Here is a 17,818-nt window from a genome sequence, read left to right as displayed (position 1 = left end):
AAAAAGAGCAAAAAATAAAATATCCCAACTGAGATTGTCTTTATAATGTTTACTGTTATTATGCCGTCATAAGATAATGTTGCGTAGCGGCAGTCAATGTTATGTTTCAGTAAAGAGATCTGCTTCAAGACAGTCAAAGTAGTTTTTGTATGAAGCCTTTGGTAAAATTAAGATCCTCAACTTATTCGTCTCCTTTATTTTTTTTTTCCTTTTTCTTTTGCATGTGGAAAGAAGTTTTGGAACTTCCAAGCAGTTTCTGACGTTATTTAAAATCTAGCAAAGATTCACAAATAAAACCAAAGAACTAAATATTCAAACAAGAAAACAGTAAAATTCCCATGCATCCAATTTCTCACCTCTCCAGAGCTGAATGGTTTGGTGAAATGGTTGGACTGAGTGACGCTGAAGATCAAACAAGCAGTCTGACCCAAACCCTTGGTAAAATTCTTTGTAATCTGCCAGCTGCCCTCTTAAAGCCAACCAATAGAATATATAATAATGGAGGACATACTTGACATGGAAGTACTGAAATTATGTTTTGAATTTCAGCTTTTTTTTGTTTTGTTTTTTTCTAGCCTATTTGTGACTCTCGTTGGGCTTCAGGGTGACCTAATCATCCTAGGAGTCCAGGTAGGACTAATCATTTATTCGCCTGTCACCACCTGCGTCTTCATTAATCACAAAATTGGGCAAATTTAAAATTCAAAAATAAATTCGCTTAATAGAAACACGCCAATTCCCCCCAAAAAAACACACACAAAAAACCCAAAACAAACAAAAAAAAAAAAAACAATGGGGGGGGGGGGGACCCGCACGTTTTCCGATTTAAAAGTTTTTTCGGCATTTTTTTAAATTGATGCAAAACCGCCACGGAAACTTTGTTCGCGCCACGCTAGTCACGTGATCAACTGCAGTACGTCACTACTGGCAAAAAACGACGAAAAAGGACTAGGAGGATGACGAGGAAGGACTAGGAGGATGACAATTTGTGTTTGGGTATTTTTTTTTTTTTTTGGGTATAGTTCATAAAAATGTGTGTCATTTGAAAGTATTGAATCTTAGCTCTAATGTAAAATCGTCGACTCCCATTTCCCCAAAAAGCTTTTCGGGTCAAACCCTGAACAAGCCACCGACTGTAACGGTAATGGCCGCCATGATTTTTAACGACTTGTCACGTGATTTTTATTTAATTTCTTAATTACTGGAAACGCCGCAGTTGTGAAATACTTGTTGGTTTTTTTTTCTTCTTCCAACATTAGTCGACATATTTGCGCACATTTGCAATGGAAAGGCAGCGACTGTTGTTCCTGAATTCAGAGAGAAACTGAAAAAGAAATGTCCTAATGATTTGTCTTTGAACAACTAAAATCTGATGGAGCTGCAGAAATGAAGTAAATAATCTTTTTCTTGCCAATTCGCTAACAAAGGTTAAAATGATAAAAACCCACCAGCGCCCCTGCGATATTATAGAGGGTTTAACGTACTGTAAATCCACAGCTTCCCTCCCTGCTGGGACGGCACATTAGAACCTGTAGTCGTGAAGTCACCTCAGGCAACATTTACCTGACACACCAGCAGGAAAGCCATGTCGCCTTTCAGCCACCAGCAGGCACTCTGCATCTATCACAGCAAGTGGTCGTACAACCGTGAAGTGTAGAGCTTATGTTTTCAGTATGAAAACTCAGTCTGCTGTCCTTTTGTCCCCCAAACCAGAAGAGATCAAATGGGGGAGAAATTCATAAGGGGAATTTTTCCCCTTATGAATATGATTTAAAAATGACAAGGTTGATCCATTTCCTTCTTTAATTAACCCAGTAAATCAAGTCAGTTGTGTTTACGTGAATGGGGCTGACATGGTTTGGTAGCCTTGAGTAAAAATACTACAGCTTTACCGTATCCCTTAATTTATAGACACTTAAAACTAAAAAGGTTCAATGAAACTGAATACAGAGAAAACAGTGGTCACTCACACTTTCTCGGGATTATCTTACAATAAGTACGACGCAAAGTACTTGCTGCTAGGCTAAATGTAGCAATCATTTTTCAAGAAAGTGATCCATGGTTCTAATAACTGAGAATCAATTTGTTCGAACGAGCCCAAAGTAATATGAAAACTGGATGCCTTTCTCTTAATACTTCAAGCATGCAAAATCCCTTTTGGGTTTTGGATCTACTACAAATGACATTCGCTTCCAACAAAAATCAAGTAAAAAAAAAAAACACCCCAAAAAACAAAGGACTTCTTTAAATGCTTGATTTTTAGTTTTATATTCACGTCCTTGTCCTGCGCGAACTTTTGAGTCGATGATTTTGGCCCTCGTGTCAAAAAGTTTGGACACCCCTTGTAGATTGTTTAATACGTTGCAATCACTCATTCATCAACATTCATAAGATGCTCATTTTTTCAGGGTTGTTACCTGTACCTCTATTTTGTTATTTTTTAAATTACTTTTATGTATTTCTGTCATGAAATACATTATACGGCTTGATTTTACACAAACTGTTTTGATGAAGGGACGTCCTGCTACTCGTATCCTATAATCCTCGCTGCCGCGACCTCTGACCCCTGGGTGGCTTCTTGCGTAAGAAGGAAAGCACACAGGAACACACCCTGGCCTATTGCTAGGTAAGCTCATTAACAACTATTGCTGGACGCTCATGCTAGCAGTGAGACCCAGAAATAGACCTCTCTGTTGACAACTAGATCAGGACGACGTGGTCACGTCCTGGGCTTCGTTTTTTTTTTTTTTTTTTTACTTGTCGTTCAGCTTCATCAAGTTGTGAGACTTTTCATTGACACGTAGATGTAGGAAATAACATTTACCGATCAGCATCTTCAGCCGTAGTGAGGTCATCTGCACGAGAGGTCAGAACCAACACAGAGGCAACAACCAAACGTTTTCTCGTCTTTAAAATGTCATGACTACTGCCACAGAAATGTCAACTCCCGCGGCAACGCGCCGCATGCCTTCCTTGAACTACCTTCTTCCTCCGACCAACTTTTAAATCGGCAAAATATTTTTAGCTGATTACGTCTTCGCTGTTGCACATGTCACATAGAGACGGGGAAAAAGAGAGAGAGAGAGAGAGAAAAAAAAAAGGTCTGTCCTCTGCCGCTCGCTTTTCCTTCTGGGCTAAAGTGAGAGGATGCAATAATTATAGCTGTCAGTTTTTGTCCTGCTGTGGTTGAATTGCTGTTGCTGTTTTGCTGCATAGAGTCCAAACAGCAGAAATACTTTTAAAAGGATTTTAAAGCTTTTTCTTAGGTTAGGTTGTGTGAAGTTACTATCAGGAGTAGTTCCCCTTCCTGTTGACTGTTGTAGAAAGATTTTAAAGGGGCAGTGTTATGTGTTTTCAAAGCACAAAGTGCCGTTTTATGGCTCAATTGAGTAACTGTTATCTTCAGTTGTTATGAAAATACTACATATATCAAATATATGTAGTCAAATTTCAAAAGAAATTTGACTTTGTGATTTAATGTGCTGAAATTGGGCCTCTGTCTCTTTAAGAAACTATTGCTCTTTCTGAAACTCCGCCTTCAGGAAGTCGTCACAACATAGCTCCTCTATTAACCCTTTAACATCGTTTTTTGCAGTGTTTCCCTGAGAAGAAGTTCGTGTGGTGAGCTCAGCTGATGTGGAGCTCCTCCAGGTCTTTGCTAATTGCTGCTGGCTAGTCTGAAGGAGCTGAGTGTGTGAGTCTCGGAGGTGGGGTGCTCTGTGAGGCGGAAACTCAGGGGCTTGGAAACTGGAGCTGAAGTTGAAAATCCAAGTCATCTTGAATTTTTAATAGTTCCGCAAGTAAATGTAACTAGTTACTACCCAAAGCTGAAGCACAACTGGACCCTTCAACATAAAAATGTCCCAAAACATCCTGGTAAATCTGCCAAAGACAGAGTCAGAATTAAGAAACAAAACGTCCTAGGCCTAGTCAAAGCCCAGAGCCTGTATGGGCTGCCCTCAATTGGGCTTCATACAAAAGAAACCCGTGGGACAATCTTTATTCAAATCGATGTCAGAGACGTTTAGTTGGCACAAGGATCGACTCGCTAAATTTGTTAAAGCTGCAATAAGCAACTTTCATAAAGAATATGTTTTTACATATTTTTTGAAACTGTCACTACGTTGTGATAGTTTGGTATAAGACGTGTAATCTTCTCCTAGTGCAAACTGGAAACAACCAGTCAGAGACAGGAGGTGGGTCTTAGCTCTGTCAATCACAATCTTGTGGGGTGCTGCTCATCCTCCCTTCCACGCCCACTTTTCTCTCTGCTATGCTCTAGCTAGCATAGCCTGTTGTGAATGCTCATTCTAGTTAGCATGAGCATAACTAGCATGCTGACGGCAGATAAACAGGTTTCCCATAATCATAAGTTGTTTCTCCGCCATTAGCACATTTGGCAGCCCGTTCACAAGAAAGATTGGCAGCACTAAGCCCCTCCTCCTGGCTCTGATTGGCTGTTTTTGTTTGGGCATTTCATCAGATGGCAGTAACAGCTCAGGGAGGAGATTGATCTTCTCACAGATTATCTGTCTCATAAACTGTCATGACATGGTGACTGTCTGAACAAATACACACATATACTTTATAAAAGTTACATACTGCAGCTTTAAAGTGCCATTTTTTCCCTTGCCATGCATTTTTGTTTCCCTATTTTATTTTACAAGTTAAACAAAGTTAATACATTGCAATTAAATCCTTGTCTTTGCCAGAGATGCGTCTCTTCAGTCGACATTTAAATATCCACTCCAAGCTGAGATCTTTTCTTTTTTTCTTTTTTTTTCACAGTGTGCATGCAGCTGAGTGTGCGCTCAAGGCAAGGAAAGACGGCGCTATCTAACCGAGGCATTAGAGGACAGCGGCCTGCCATGTGACCGTGCTTTCAGGGATTGGCTCACTGCACATGTGACATCACAGAGCTTCCTCCTCCTTTTCCCACTCTTCCTCTGCCTCTCTCTGCCCATCTAGCTCTCTGTACCGCTCTCTCTTCCTCCTCAGCATCCCACCGCCCCACACCCCCTCTTCACCCCCTCACAGAGATGGCGTGTGTCGATGCTGCTCAGGCGTCCGGGGCCTAGTGCACTCAGGGAGGACACTCCCCTCCCCTCCGTTCCTCCTGCTTTCCCCCGTATTCGGAGTGTTTGTTCCCTCCGTCTGTCTTCTTGCTCGTGGTCCTCCAAGTGTGTCGCCGTTTGTTGTCGTGCCTCCCTTGTGCGAGCCCGGCCCTCTCGAGGGTGGAAGAAATCAACACCGTGCTTCACAGCGGTGGAGGGAGGTGGGATGAGCCGTGCACAATTAGCCATGCCCTGCCCAGGCTTGGATTTGACCGCCTAGATCTTTCTTCTTCTTCTTCTTCTTCTTCTGTCCACGTGTGCACCCCAGAGGGCGACGTAGGATGAAAATCTGCGACTATGATGCAAGGTAAACGTTCTGCGCAGCGCTCCTTCCTCTCGCAGGTCTCGCCACGTCCCCCTCTTGCCCTCTGGTGTCCCGCTGGGTCATTAAAGCTAGTGAATCCGTTGGTGTGATCTGTCGTGCTGCGCAGAGTGATGGAGGTATGTGCATGGCCGGTTTAGCACCATGGCTGTAGCAGTGCGCGAGTGTGACATTGTCTGTGTGTGACAGAGAGGGCAGCAGTGAAATGTAGGTTTAACGTGTTTCCTTTTGCACTGCTGGTTTTGTATGTTTTAAGACGGTACGTCCACCTCGAAGATAACCGAGAGACAGGATGCTCCGGTTTCAGACTGTCTGGTTTGCGTGTCAACATTAGTTGATAGGTGGATATAATCCGGTTTGCCAAATGCAGAGAGTTTTGCCATGCACGTCCAGCTGCCTGGTGATGGAAGGTGGCTAATATTAGCAAAAGGCCTGCAGTCATCCTGCTATGATGATGTGCTCACTTGTCATGTGGGAATCCGCACTCAACACAGACGTCTGCAAATTCGTCACTGTTGCAGAGTCCCGGAAGAGTATTGAACTTTTTCCGCAATTTTTCAAGTTACAACTGCAGACTTAAAGCTGCAGTATGTAAAAGTTTTATTAAAGAAACGTTCTCTGCATGTTATTTAACATGTGTTCACAGGATAATATCAGACAGATAATCTGTGAAAAGATAAACCTCTTCCACATTCTCCCTGACCTACAACCGCCGTCAGAAGAAATGGACAGCTCCCGACCAAAAACAACCAATCAGACCCAGGAGGAGGGCCTTTGCGCTGTCAGTCATCCTCATGAATGCGATGCTATATGTGCTAAAGCTGGAGAAACAGGAAAAGATCATACAGGAAAAGAGTTTATCCGCCGTCGTCTGTGGAGATGCTAGGTAGCGTTAGCATTTGCGACAGGCTTTGCTGATGGGGAGAAGCTGTATCATAGCATTACTGAAATAAACTTGGAGCTTGTCTGGTTTTATTTGTCACAAAAGGACTACCTAAATCATAACTGTTTCTAACCTGTGCCAGAAGCACAGTGGATGCCAAAGTTATGACCGCTGATCAATTTTTTCCTCTAAGAAACAGTAGTTGGTTTGGTAGCTGCTCAGTTTTCTTCTATGCTGGGCTGTGGTTGGAAATTATCCTATTTAGGGAATCAAGTAGGGCTGCACAGTGGCGCAGTTGGTAGAGCTGTTGCCTTGCAGCAAGAAGGTCCTGGGTTCGATTCCCGGCCGGGGATCTTTCTGCATGGAGTTTGCATGTTCTCCCTGTGCATGGTGGGTTCTCTCCGGGTTCTCCGGCTTCCTCCCACAGTCCAAAAACATGACTGTCAGGTTAATTGGTTTCTCTAAATTCTCCCTAGGTGTGAGTGTGTGTGCATGGTTGTTTGTCTTGTATGTCTTTGTGTTGCCCTGCGACAGACTGGCGACCTGTCCAGGGTGAACCCTGCCTCTCGCCCGGAACGCAGCTGGAGATTGACACCAGCAACCCTCCCGACCCCATTTAGGGAAGAAGGGTGTAAAAAAAATGGATGGATGGAGGGAATCAAGTTGAACTTTTGTAGAGATATATATCCACCGCTGGTAAAACAAAGAAGTATCTTAAATACTATATTATCTGAGTAGTATAAGTGATGGACATCTCTGAAACGTCGGACGATATGTTCATGCGGGGCACTAGCAGTGAAGTTCTAGGATGTTTGCTCTCGTCTTTGATAGGACTCTTTGATCGTATATTTCAGAGCAGCTCCGTGAAATCATGTGCGAACAAAACTTACAAAACTGCTGTAAGAATGTAGCACTTGGCTTTGAACATTGTAAATGTTTAAGACGAGTGTTTCAGCTGCTTTGAGTCTCTATTTTCTACAACAAGCACCTCATCTGAGCAGAGTGCAAAGTGCAATCACATGGCAGCAGGAAACTCATGCCGTCAACACAGTCTCTCATTTACAGCAGTAAGAGGTGAAAAAAAGCACCCAGTTTCCTTATAGTAGCCAAACAATGTGAACAGCCTGTGTAGGAAGAACACAGAAGAATAATTGAATATATACATAAAAAAACTTTGCGGAAACTGTGGCAGCAACACTTGCTGGTTGATGCTCTACTGCCTCCAGTAGGTTCAGACTCAAGTGAAGATCATATCGGTTAACGATGCAGAAAAGATGAACTAAAATGCTCTTTTTTTATTAAATGGAAACCAATACTCCTTGAAGACAGGCATGTGAGTGAGTCAGAGGTTTGTTCTCGTTTATCCGAGACAGAGAGTAGAGCAAACTGCTTAACGCAAGTTTCACTGCTCAACAAGTTTCAACGCTCAACAAGTTTCAACTTACTTTTTGTTTTGGCTGCGTCTGCAAAAAGCAAAAGCAGCATGAATTGAAAGGTTAATGTAGGAAATGTTGTCATTCGCATTTAACATAAAGCCATTTGTTGATGAAATAATCAGTGTTTAGTGTGTGCTGTTCAGTTCAAAGTGAACCTAAAGCATTACGTTTCATCATTCCCAGAACTTCCGTCTATGAAAGAAAAGCCAATAAAACCAAATCAAATATTAACAATTTTACAATAAAATTAAGCGTCAAATCTAAAATGTACTGAGACAAGACGTTGCAAAAAAAAAAAAAGAAGCAGAGTATGTAATCTGTAAAGAAAGTTTGTCTTAAATCTCATCCAAACTGGCTTAAAGGAGACCCTTACTCAAGTGCATTTATAGATTCTTAACGTTTAATGAGCTTCTCCTCAGGCGATCCTCTAAAAACGGGTTACCAAACCAAATCTTGCTGGAATACAAAGAGTGATCTGCATATCTGTGTATTCAGCTACTCTCACCGTTGTGTTGAACAATAGTGCTGAAAAACCAATCTCGTAAAGTGTCGTGTGTTTACTATTGAGATGAGGTTCACGGGGTGAGATGTTTGTGGCACTAATCTGATAAAATAAATGTCACACCACACCATACCATCCCCCGCCGCACCACACGCACACCATGCCATAACGCAGTGGTTCCCTAAGACTTTCTGGGCCCCCCTATGAATTACAATGAAATCCCCCCCGCCCCCCAAAAAAAGAATCAGCTGGGCACACACATCGTTCAACCACAAACCTATACACACATAAACCACTGAAGTTTATTTCACACTTCAGGTTGGAACAAAACACACTACAAACCAGCTTTACAGTGAAACACTTTAATGTAACTTTTATTTTTTTCCATTCATCCACGCCGCTTCCCGCGCCTCCCCTGCAATAGCACGGCGCCCCCGCCAGGGGGCACGCCCCACACTTTGGGAACCACTGCCATAATGTAACATACTGTACTATCCTTTACCATGCCATACCATGTAATACCATACCATACTGTATTTATAAAACTTTAAAATAACGCTTGGCTGACCAAAGCGCTGTACAACATAGGCCCATTAACCATAACGTAATTTAAAAACAATAAGTCCCATCACCCACTGATTCAAAAGCCAGTTAGTAAAAGTGAGGTTTCCTGCCTCGTTTGCAGAGGCAGTTCATTCCAGAGCAACTGTGTAGGAACGACTCCTCCACCCCCAAGTTTCAGCGAAATTTTTTTCCCCGTCTCCATGTGTTTTCTGAAAGGGCCAGTTGAATAAAGGGCCAGTTGAATAGTAGAAGTCAGCCCTCCTCTGTTACGCCTCTGATGCACCAAGTGAGGAAGAATTGATGATTTAAATTTGAAGCGTTTACTCAACCAACACCAGGATTGCTGCAGTAAATTCATCCACCAGGTTTTATGCATAGCGTCGACGTTGATGTCACATGAATCCTCCGGTCACATCCTGCATTGCCAGCCCTTTATTTTTTAAAGCATGGAGTAATGTGATGTATGAATGGTCAGACAGAGCTCAGAGGCGGCTCGTGTTTGAAGGATTGTGACTGAAACGTTTGGCTGAAGAGGCTACGGAAATCTGGATTTGCATCATTGCTCCTCTCTCATTCCTTGAGCACCTCTAGTGAACCCTTACTTGACCTTAGCGTCAGCTGTCTTTCTGTTTTACGTAGGAAATAAGGTAGTGTAATTGGACCATTGCCATTTCAGTCTGTGCTGCAGCTTTCTCCACACAGCAACGAGTTTGTTCCAAGTCGATATCTTCATTTAAACAGACATATTGCCAACTGTGCATTTTCTCTTTTTTAAAAATGTTTTTCTGGAAAATGACATTCCTCCAAGGCTTACTCCACTGTTAATCCTGTTTATTTGCTGTCGAGTAGCTTTTTATTGACAAGGCAATTGACTGAATATAAGGCACTCAAGCTGTAAATAATATTTATGATGACGTTCCTCTCCGTTTCCTGCATCAGGACTGAAAAAACGAACCAGGAAAGCCCTGGGCTTACGGAAGAAAGACAAGGACACGGATGCAACGTGAGTTCGCTCTGATGCCTCCATGTTTATGCTGCAGGGCCACTCTCTAAAGGCAGCCTGATAACTTAGAGAACGAAGCAAAAATGACAAACTGAGGAACTTTTTAGACAACATCCAACATCCTTGTATAGAAGCGTTTGCTAAACTTCAATATGCTAATACACAACACAACGAAATATTTCAGAGAAAATGTTTTTGCAACGCGAGGATCATTTTGTAATCTGTCAAAGTCAGACGTTATTTACAAAGCACTCACTTTAGCAGGTTTGAATGTTTTTCTCCAGTGTAACTTAACCTGTCATATTTTAAACAGGAGCTCACCAGACAAAGAGGGAAGCGAAAGCAGAAAGAAAGGAAAAGTATGTACAAAGAATGCTTCCTATGTTTGTGGCCATAAACAAAAAAATAAATAAAAAATGAAAAAGTCAGATTCTTAAATTTTTTTATTTGTAAAGAGGTGTAAAGAAGTTGGTAGCAGATGTTGCTTCACCTGTTTTCCATTCACCTCGAGAGTAGTTTTTCAAATAACCAACATTGCTTTTCTTTCAGAAAAAGGCCAATGGAGCTCCTAACGGTTTCTACGGGGAAATCGACTGGGACAGATATGTAAGTCCTCGTTTGTCTACCCAGAATCCTCTGCTGCTCTGAAGCAATAGCTCTGGGATGAAACGGTCCCGGCGTTCGTGTTGCGTGAATCGGGCTTTTAAATACGCTGTCTGAAGAGAGTTGCGGCTGAATGTTTTGGAGCTCGGCCAGCGAGCTGAACGTCTCGGGCAAGACATCCGTGTAGCCAAACCTCCGTTTGCAATAGCGCCTCACTCTGCCTCTACCGCCCCGTTCTCTCTCTCGCAGGCCTCACCTGACGTCGACGAGGAGGGTTTCAGCCTGCGGCCCGGTGAGGGAGAGGATGATATCCTTTCAGCAAGACGAGGAAGCGGCACTCTAGGAACATTGTCGCTTGCGATGCTATTGACTTGTTTAGTGGAGTGACTCTTCAGCTGAGTGCCTTTTAGCATCAAACGAGACCAATCGATGGTCGTTCCCGCCCCGCCGTCCCCGTATGTTTGTCTCTGCAGTTGCTAAACAGACCTTTGTTTGAGCATTATGGCGGGAGAATGCTGTGATCATTCTGCAACTCTTTAGTCACTCCTTCAATGTCCTCCGTTCTACTTCACCCACTCAGCTGTTGTAACGTTCAGCTTTTTCAGCAGATTTCAGGAAGCTTTTAAATCACCTAGAATCCTTGAAGAGCTTATATTACAGTATATATCTACTTATACGATGTTGAGAGAATGCCAAGTACTTTTTAAACATCTTTTATTAGTTTAAATTTTTTTTAAATCCCTGTTTTTATGATGGTTTTGACCAGAATATCAATTTCGTGGCAGAGGTTGTTGAGAACAACAGCTGCCTCACCTTTAACAAGGAGAGATTGTGACACGTTAAAAAATTTGAATGCCATTCTGCACATTTTTCTAGATTCAAAGGCAGAACCTTTGTATTTGCGTGTTTCTGGTACGGCCATTAATCTGACGCACACGTGAGATCCAGGTACCAGCGATGGATGATGAAGCTGCTTCTTTTGGCCCACTGGGGGGTTAAAATTGGCTTCAAAAAACAATCCGATGGGAAGCTGGGACAGACTCTTGTTGCAACTTAATTTTTTATAGCTCGACTTTCTGAGAGTAGGAAAATTAACTCTTTACGTCTCTGTCAAACTCTTATAGGACAGACACAGTACGAGGAAAACTCTTCCATGCTAACTTTGAACATCTCAAACCGTACTTTTTACTACTTCTTCTGCTTAAATAATTTTTTTCGGCAGGTTTTCAGGAAAATGTTTAAAGGTTTTGGCCTGTAGAGATTTCTGCTTCACTTCAGCCTTTTCGGCTAATTCGAGCTCATCCCTTCATCTTGTATGATCAGTGGGCACAGACACGGGCCGGTCCTTTGAGACCTTGTCATGCAGGACGATGTAGAACCAGAGCAGGTGCAATACTACGTCTTCTGTTCTTCCCCGTTTTCACTAAGGGTGCTTTCACACCTGATAGTCCAGATGACTCGGTTCGATCTGGGACCAAAATTGTAACATTTGCTACATTTTCAGCTGGTGCTGTTTGCTTTCACACATGCACTGTCAAACAATCCAAACCACAAGCTGGTGCCGGCCTGTGGTGGTGCTGCACCAAGAAATACTAAAGGAAGAGAGACGAAGAAGAAGACGACGACATGAGTTCAACTTCCTTTGTCCCAAAATGTAAACGAAAGTGGGATAGTGTTAGATTTTAGTGGTTGTAGGATTTCATTTCTCCCATTAGCTCTATCTCCCGTGTGTTTTGGTTGTATTTACCCAGAATACCGGTCTGCTTGTAATTCACATCGGCATTCAAAGCATAGCAGAGTTACCTTCAATTGAACCGAACCCAGACCTACATTTTTAGGTGGACCAGAGTTCACCTTTTTAGGTCCGAGTCAGATTTCGATTGGGCATTCACACCTCAACAAACAAACCGGACTTTCTAGGCTTACAAACAGACAGTGAGAGCAGTTTCAGGTTGAATTCATCACACTTTGCCCTTGACAAGCGTTCACCTGCTTCCAAAGAAAAGCAATTCTTCTCCTCCAGCGACTCTGACGACGACGAGGACAGCAAGAAAAAGTTCAAAATCCGGATCAAGCCGCTGGTGGCGGACAGCGCCCGGTGCGTCCCCCCATCGATGGACGAGCTGAAAGCCTCCGTGGGAGGACTGGCACTCTCTCCTTCCCTGGTGAGCTGACACTGACAGAGTCCTGCTTTATGACGTCAGTTTCAGGGTCTTACTGTGTTCATCCTTTCTGTCAACTCACTGCTTTCCTTTGTAGAGGAGAAGTCCGGTAAGCTCCTTGAATGTCATTGTCTCTCTGTTTTTGCATGTAAATTCTGTTTTAACATGCCCCTTTTTAGCACTAAAACCCACCACTTTTTTTTTTTTAATTCTTTCTGTTTACTTAAACTTTACTTCAACCTTTCTGGCAAAGCACACGTTTGTTACATAATGCAAAGTAAGAAAGGAACACACACTAAGCTGTGAACTGGTCTCAGTTCAGGTTCTGCATGCCAAGTGGGCCGTCGCAGCGTGATTCGACGTTGACCAAGGTGTTGCATTATGGAGGCTTTGCGGTTGAAGTAAAGAAGATGTGTTGTGTCCAGTTTTAGTCCTTGTCCCGTTGACTGATTTGTCACTCACTTTCTGACCCAGGTCTGTTCTCTCTTCCTTTTTGCTGGTCTCAGAGACGCAGTCCGGTGAGTTTCTCTGGCTCCACCTGCTGGTTGGAGGCCTGAAAGACGACCTCCTGTTAAGTTGTTTTGAAATTGCACAGATTACGCAAATGGACGAGTATTTTCAAGGATCATTTAGAACAAGAAGCATTCAAAAAGTTAACAATGTAGTGAATGAAGCTGATGTTTTCAAATTCTGATAGCCAATGAGAAATACAATTATATTCAAAGCATGACTGAGTGATTGTACTGTACTGTAGAAGTAATTTTTTGATGTTATTTCTTAGATTTATCAGAATGCACCGTAGATGATTTGTATTGCTGACATCTGTTCTCTGCTTTTCCACTTTGCAGGGGATGATGAAAAGAAACCTCTCATGTGAGTACATTAACTTGCGTCAATATTTTATCGTTATGTATTATTATGTTTATTATTTATTTATTTACCAAATTAGAACGTTGTTTTGACCTTTACTGCCTTGCAAAAAAAAAATTATAACTAACTGGAAAATGTTTGAAAACAGAATCTTCAGTGCAATTTATCAGTATTTTGTGAGAGAGGGCAACACAAGGAGCTATATAATTTGGAAGCTGAAGAAAAGCGATACTTGATTTTCTAAATTTCAAATGTTTCTTGCATTTCAACTCAGCCTCTTTCACTCCGAAATCTGATAGAGCCACAATCTTTTACAAAACAGCTCAACTTCAGTAACAACAGATAAAGAACATCTGATAGGATAATCTCTCACCAATTTTAAGTGGGAAAAAAAAAGAAACCTTTTTGGAAGGCAGTGCGTATTATTACACTTCATGTTGGTCACTCTGTTAATCTTATCAATTTCTTATTTAGTTTGTTAAATGGTTTTTGTTGCCATAGGTGAAGAGATTGCCCGCCCCCGACGCTCTACCCCAACACCAAGTTATGCATCTGAGATGCCAAGGTCTGTGATCCTGTAAACAGCTCACAAGTGAATATTTTCATCAAAGCCCTGGCATTTCTAGATAATATTCCTACATGAGCTTCAAAAGTCTGGACAAGTCTTGAGTTGATGTTTTATTGTTTTCCATGTCTGGAGAGGTTTGGAAATTTAGTTCATTCATGCAACTTCTTTCGGTTAACTCACCTTGAAATTCTTTGGTCCTTTCCCAGGACCTTGCTGTAAATTACCAGCCATTTGTGAGATCTCACCATGTTCCACGAATCTACCTAGCTATCATTTAGCCATCTAGATAACTAGCTTTCTATATAGCTATCACGTTAGCTAGCTATGTAGCTATCTATCAAGCAAGCACCATTCTGGTTATTTACCTAGCTATCAAGTTGTGTAGTTTTCTAGCTATCTATATAGATATTAAGTTAGCTGGCTATCCAGTTTAGATAGCTATGTATTTTACATAGCTAGCTAGCTTAGTTAGCTAGCTGAATGCAATTTCAAAGAAAGTACCAGATCATTTCAGAGAAAGTTCATAGAAATACTTAAAAGTACATAATCTCATAAATTTTATTGGTGAGAACATAGTTCAGCAGTATTCAGTCAAGAAGAACACATATGTTGATGTAACGTCCAAACTGACCCAGAACTGGAACTATGTTGGCTCAGATGAAAGCTGGCACTGTTTCAGACGAATGTGTTTTCTCTTGCAGCGCCACTGCGCCGCAGAACGTTCCTGCTTTGTTCAGGCTTCCTTCAGACAGCAGATATGCCAGATATGACGGTCAGTCTTCCACTAATTAGCCATAACTTCCTGTATGTTGTGTTTCCTGCTCAACTCTGTCTTATTATTTGTTGCGGCACTGTCAGTAATCCGTAGCGATGCATGGGGAGAACCCAGACCGTGTTCAGAATCCCAGCTGAGCCGAAGTTTTCCAACAGGAGGTGAGTAGGCTGACCTTTATTGTGCCAGTAAATCCAACTGATCCAATGTGTGTGTGTGTGTGTGGGCGTGGGCGTGTGTGTGTGTTCGGTGATGCTGAACTGTCTCTGTTGCAGCTCCTCCACCGCTTCCTCCGAAAAACTTCCCCTCCAGAGGTCGTTACGGCTTTCCATCAGACCTGGCAGGTAAATTTCCTTCTGAATTCATCAGTGGCTGTGGGTCTCGCACTGTGATTTAACGGCTACTGTTCCAACTTGATCTTACAGCTGATCTGCCCAACGGCAGGGCGGCACGGAGCTCCGCCCCCATCTACCTGAACGTCCTGTCACCGGCCTCATATCGGGGGATACCGGGCCCCGACCTGGACGACGTGTTCGGCCCCGCCGACAGTCCCAGAACGAGGGAGGATGCGCCGTCTCCAAGATGGGTCACGTTCATGGATGACCGACCTCCACCCCCCGACGAGCCGGCTCCCCCGCCACCGCCGGACTCTCCTGCCCCGGACACGCCCACTTCCACGCCTTCCACGCCCGGCCTCTCGCCGGGACCGCCCCCCAACGAGCCCCCTCCTTCTCCGCCATGCTTTTCCCCCGGCTCCGCTCCTCCTATCACTCCACTAGACTCGCCCCCCTCCATCTTTCTTGGCCCTCCGCCCCCAGATGAGCCAGCTCCCCCCTTACCTCCCGACTTCTCCCCTTCCGAGTCTCCTCCTGCTTTCCTCGAAGAGGAAGGAGACGATGAGGAGGTTCTGCAGTTCGCAGGATACGCCTGCGCCCCTGCTCCCATCAGCCCCGTCCCCCCTCTGCCAGCAGAGCGGAGGTCCCCGCGGGCGGCGGTGACGTCTCCTTTAGTCTATGGGACTCTGGGAGGAAAGAGGACTCCAGAGGGAGCGTACCAGAGAGATGAAGTTCCAGAAGTGACAGGCTCTCCCAGAGAGCTGACACCCAGCTTCAGGGGAACGCCGCCTCCTCTTCCTCCATCTGCGTACCGGTCCATCATGTCTTCCCCTGGGCCCTACTCTGGCAGCAGTGAGTGTCCTGCTCTCTTTGTAAATATGAAGCCCACCTTCAGGTGAATTTAAAGAGGCAGTGTTGTGTAAGGTTGACTTTTTTAACCCTTACACCATTGTTTAATGTTGGTCTCTCATCAAAATGATACCTGGACTGTTGCTTTGACTCTTTCATGCATGTTTAAGAAATCCTTTAACCTCCTGTGGCAGCCATTCACATGCGCCTAAACGCTTGATCTAACCGAGCTCTGCCTTTTCCACGAAGCTCCTCCTTGGAGATGCCGACTCACAAAGCAGGCCCCCCTCACCCCGCAGCTCCTTCAGACTAGCCAGCAGCAATTAGTAAATCAGCAAACACCTAGTAGAACTCATACAAACTACTTCTCAGTGAAACGCCAGTAAAAACTATTTAAAAGGCTTAATGGCGAAGCATTGTTCTGATGACTTCCTGAAGGAGGAGTTTCAGAAAGAGCAGGAGCTTCTTAAAGAGACATAAGCCCAATTTTAATGTGTTAAGTTGCTAAGTCATATTTGATATATACAACATTTTTATAACAACTGAAAATAACAGTTATTAGAGTGTGCTATAAGATGGCACTAAATGCCTGGAAAATACATAATACTGCCCCTTTAGAGGATAATTTATGTAAAATCATTAAAATGTTTATCACTTGGTACGATATTTTTAAAAAGTCGTCGATTTTGCAAAACGTGTTCAAAGGATGAGATCAGAATTTATTTGAATTCACTGAAATAAAAGAGTGAACACACTGCCTCAAAGGTGCAGAGAATAACTCTGAAATGACTGAAGTTGTTTCTCAGTTAAAATCTGTAAAGTAAAATGTTTTATTATGTGGAATAGAGCATTCAAGTCTTCGAAAGAGCTAAATGGAATCCAGTGAGAAGAAATCAAAAACGGAACTGGACTGTAAATATTTAGGATCTTAGGGTTGAACTTTTGAGTGGACATTGCTGATGTCTTTCTGTTTTGGTGTTGTATTAACGCTCAGGCTTTAGTCCATCAAACTGCAGGAACTCCTGCTTTTGTTCTGGTCAACCAATGACGATGATCAGTAAATAAAATATTTTTAAGTATTAGCAACGTCAGTGTAATTGGTGTTGATTCACACAGATTTTCCATTTTGGCTTCAGATTGTGTAAAGGGGTATTATGTGTTTTCCAGGCACATAGTGCTCCTTTATAGTACTATAAAGTCATATTTGTATGACTATAAGGTCATACAAATACTTTTTTTTTTTTTTTTTTAAGGTTTTATTGGCTCTAGTGGCCTTTATTTAATAGTTAATTGACAGGAAAGTGGGTAATGAGAGAAGAGGGAAGACATGCGTCAAAGGTCACCAGGCCGGTAATCGAACCTGCGACGGCCGCGTCGAGGACTAAGGCCTCCTTATGTGGGTTGTGCTTAACCCCTGCGACACCACAGCACATCCCAAAGTCATACAAATATGACTTTGTAATTTAACACCTTAAAATTGGGCCTCAGTCCCTTTAAAAATTCCTGCTATTTCTGAAGCTCCGCCTTCAGGAAGTCATCACAACATGGCTCCTCTATTAAACCTTTAACAGCGTTTTTACCAGCATTGCACTAAGAAGTAGCTCCTATAATGAGCTCAGTAGATGTGCAGCTCTACCAGATGTTTGCTAATTGCTTCTGGCTAGTCTGAAGGAACTGGGTGGTTGAGGGCTGCTCTGTGAGGGTGGAAGCTTGGAAGCTGCATCTCAGAGGAAAAGCTGAGCCTTGAAGGCGGGGCTAGGTCCACCCAGGTGTTTTCCACAGCTGATTGGTTGCCCTGGGAGATTAAAGGATTTCTCAAACATGCATTAAAGAAT

At 43.1% G+C, this 17,818-nt stretch overlaps 1 protein-coding gene across 6 annotated transcripts in view; it reads left to right on the top strand.

Moving 5' to 3' along the window:
• The window catches only part of LOC122841435 (SH3-containing GRB2-like protein 3-interacting protein 1), a 53,220-nt gene that overhangs the window by 22,342 nt on the left and 13,060 nt on the right, over positions 1-17,818 (top strand). For 3 of the 6 annotated variants that reach the window (XM_044134737.1, XM_044134734.1, XM_044134731.1), the window contains exons 2-15: positions 4,789-5,421; positions 9,761-9,824; positions 10,138-10,183; positions 10,374-10,430; positions 10,677-10,734; positions 12,417-12,592; positions 12,687-12,698; positions 13,096-13,107; positions 13,438-13,462; positions 13,961-14,024; positions 14,729-14,799; positions 14,886-14,960; positions 15,075-15,143; positions 15,225-15,986. In XM_044134737.1, the coding sequence (XP_043990672.1) occupies positions 5,412-5,421; positions 9,761-9,824; positions 10,138-10,183; positions 10,374-10,430; positions 10,677-10,734; positions 12,417-12,592; positions 12,687-12,698; positions 13,096-13,107; positions 13,438-13,462; positions 13,961-14,024; positions 14,729-14,799; positions 14,886-14,960; positions 15,075-15,143; positions 15,225-15,986 (1,501 nt within the window). In that variant the 5' untranslated portion in view covers positions 4,789-5,411. Of the gene's footprint in view, positions 1-2,444; positions 2,627-3,595; positions 5,422-9,760; positions 9,825-10,137; positions 10,184-10,373; positions 10,431-10,676; positions 10,735-12,416; positions 12,593-12,686; positions 12,699-13,095; positions 13,108-13,437; positions 13,463-13,960; positions 14,025-14,728; positions 14,800-14,885; positions 14,961-15,074; positions 15,144-15,224; positions 15,987-17,818 lie in introns of those variants that run through there. The other 3 variants (XM_044134733.1, XM_044134732.1, XM_044134736.1) reach the window with 3 other exon arrangements.

The sequence above is a fragment of the Gambusia affinis genome, linkage group LG12 (genome assembly GCF_019740435.1).
Source record: "Gambusia affinis linkage group LG12, SWU_Gaff_1.0, whole genome shotgun sequence".
Lineage (NCBI taxonomy): Eukaryota > Metazoa > Chordata > Actinopteri > Cyprinodontiformes > Poeciliidae > Gambusia > Gambusia affinis.
Note: the sequence above shows the minus strand (reverse complement) of the source record. Positions and strands in the feature narration are given on the sequence as shown.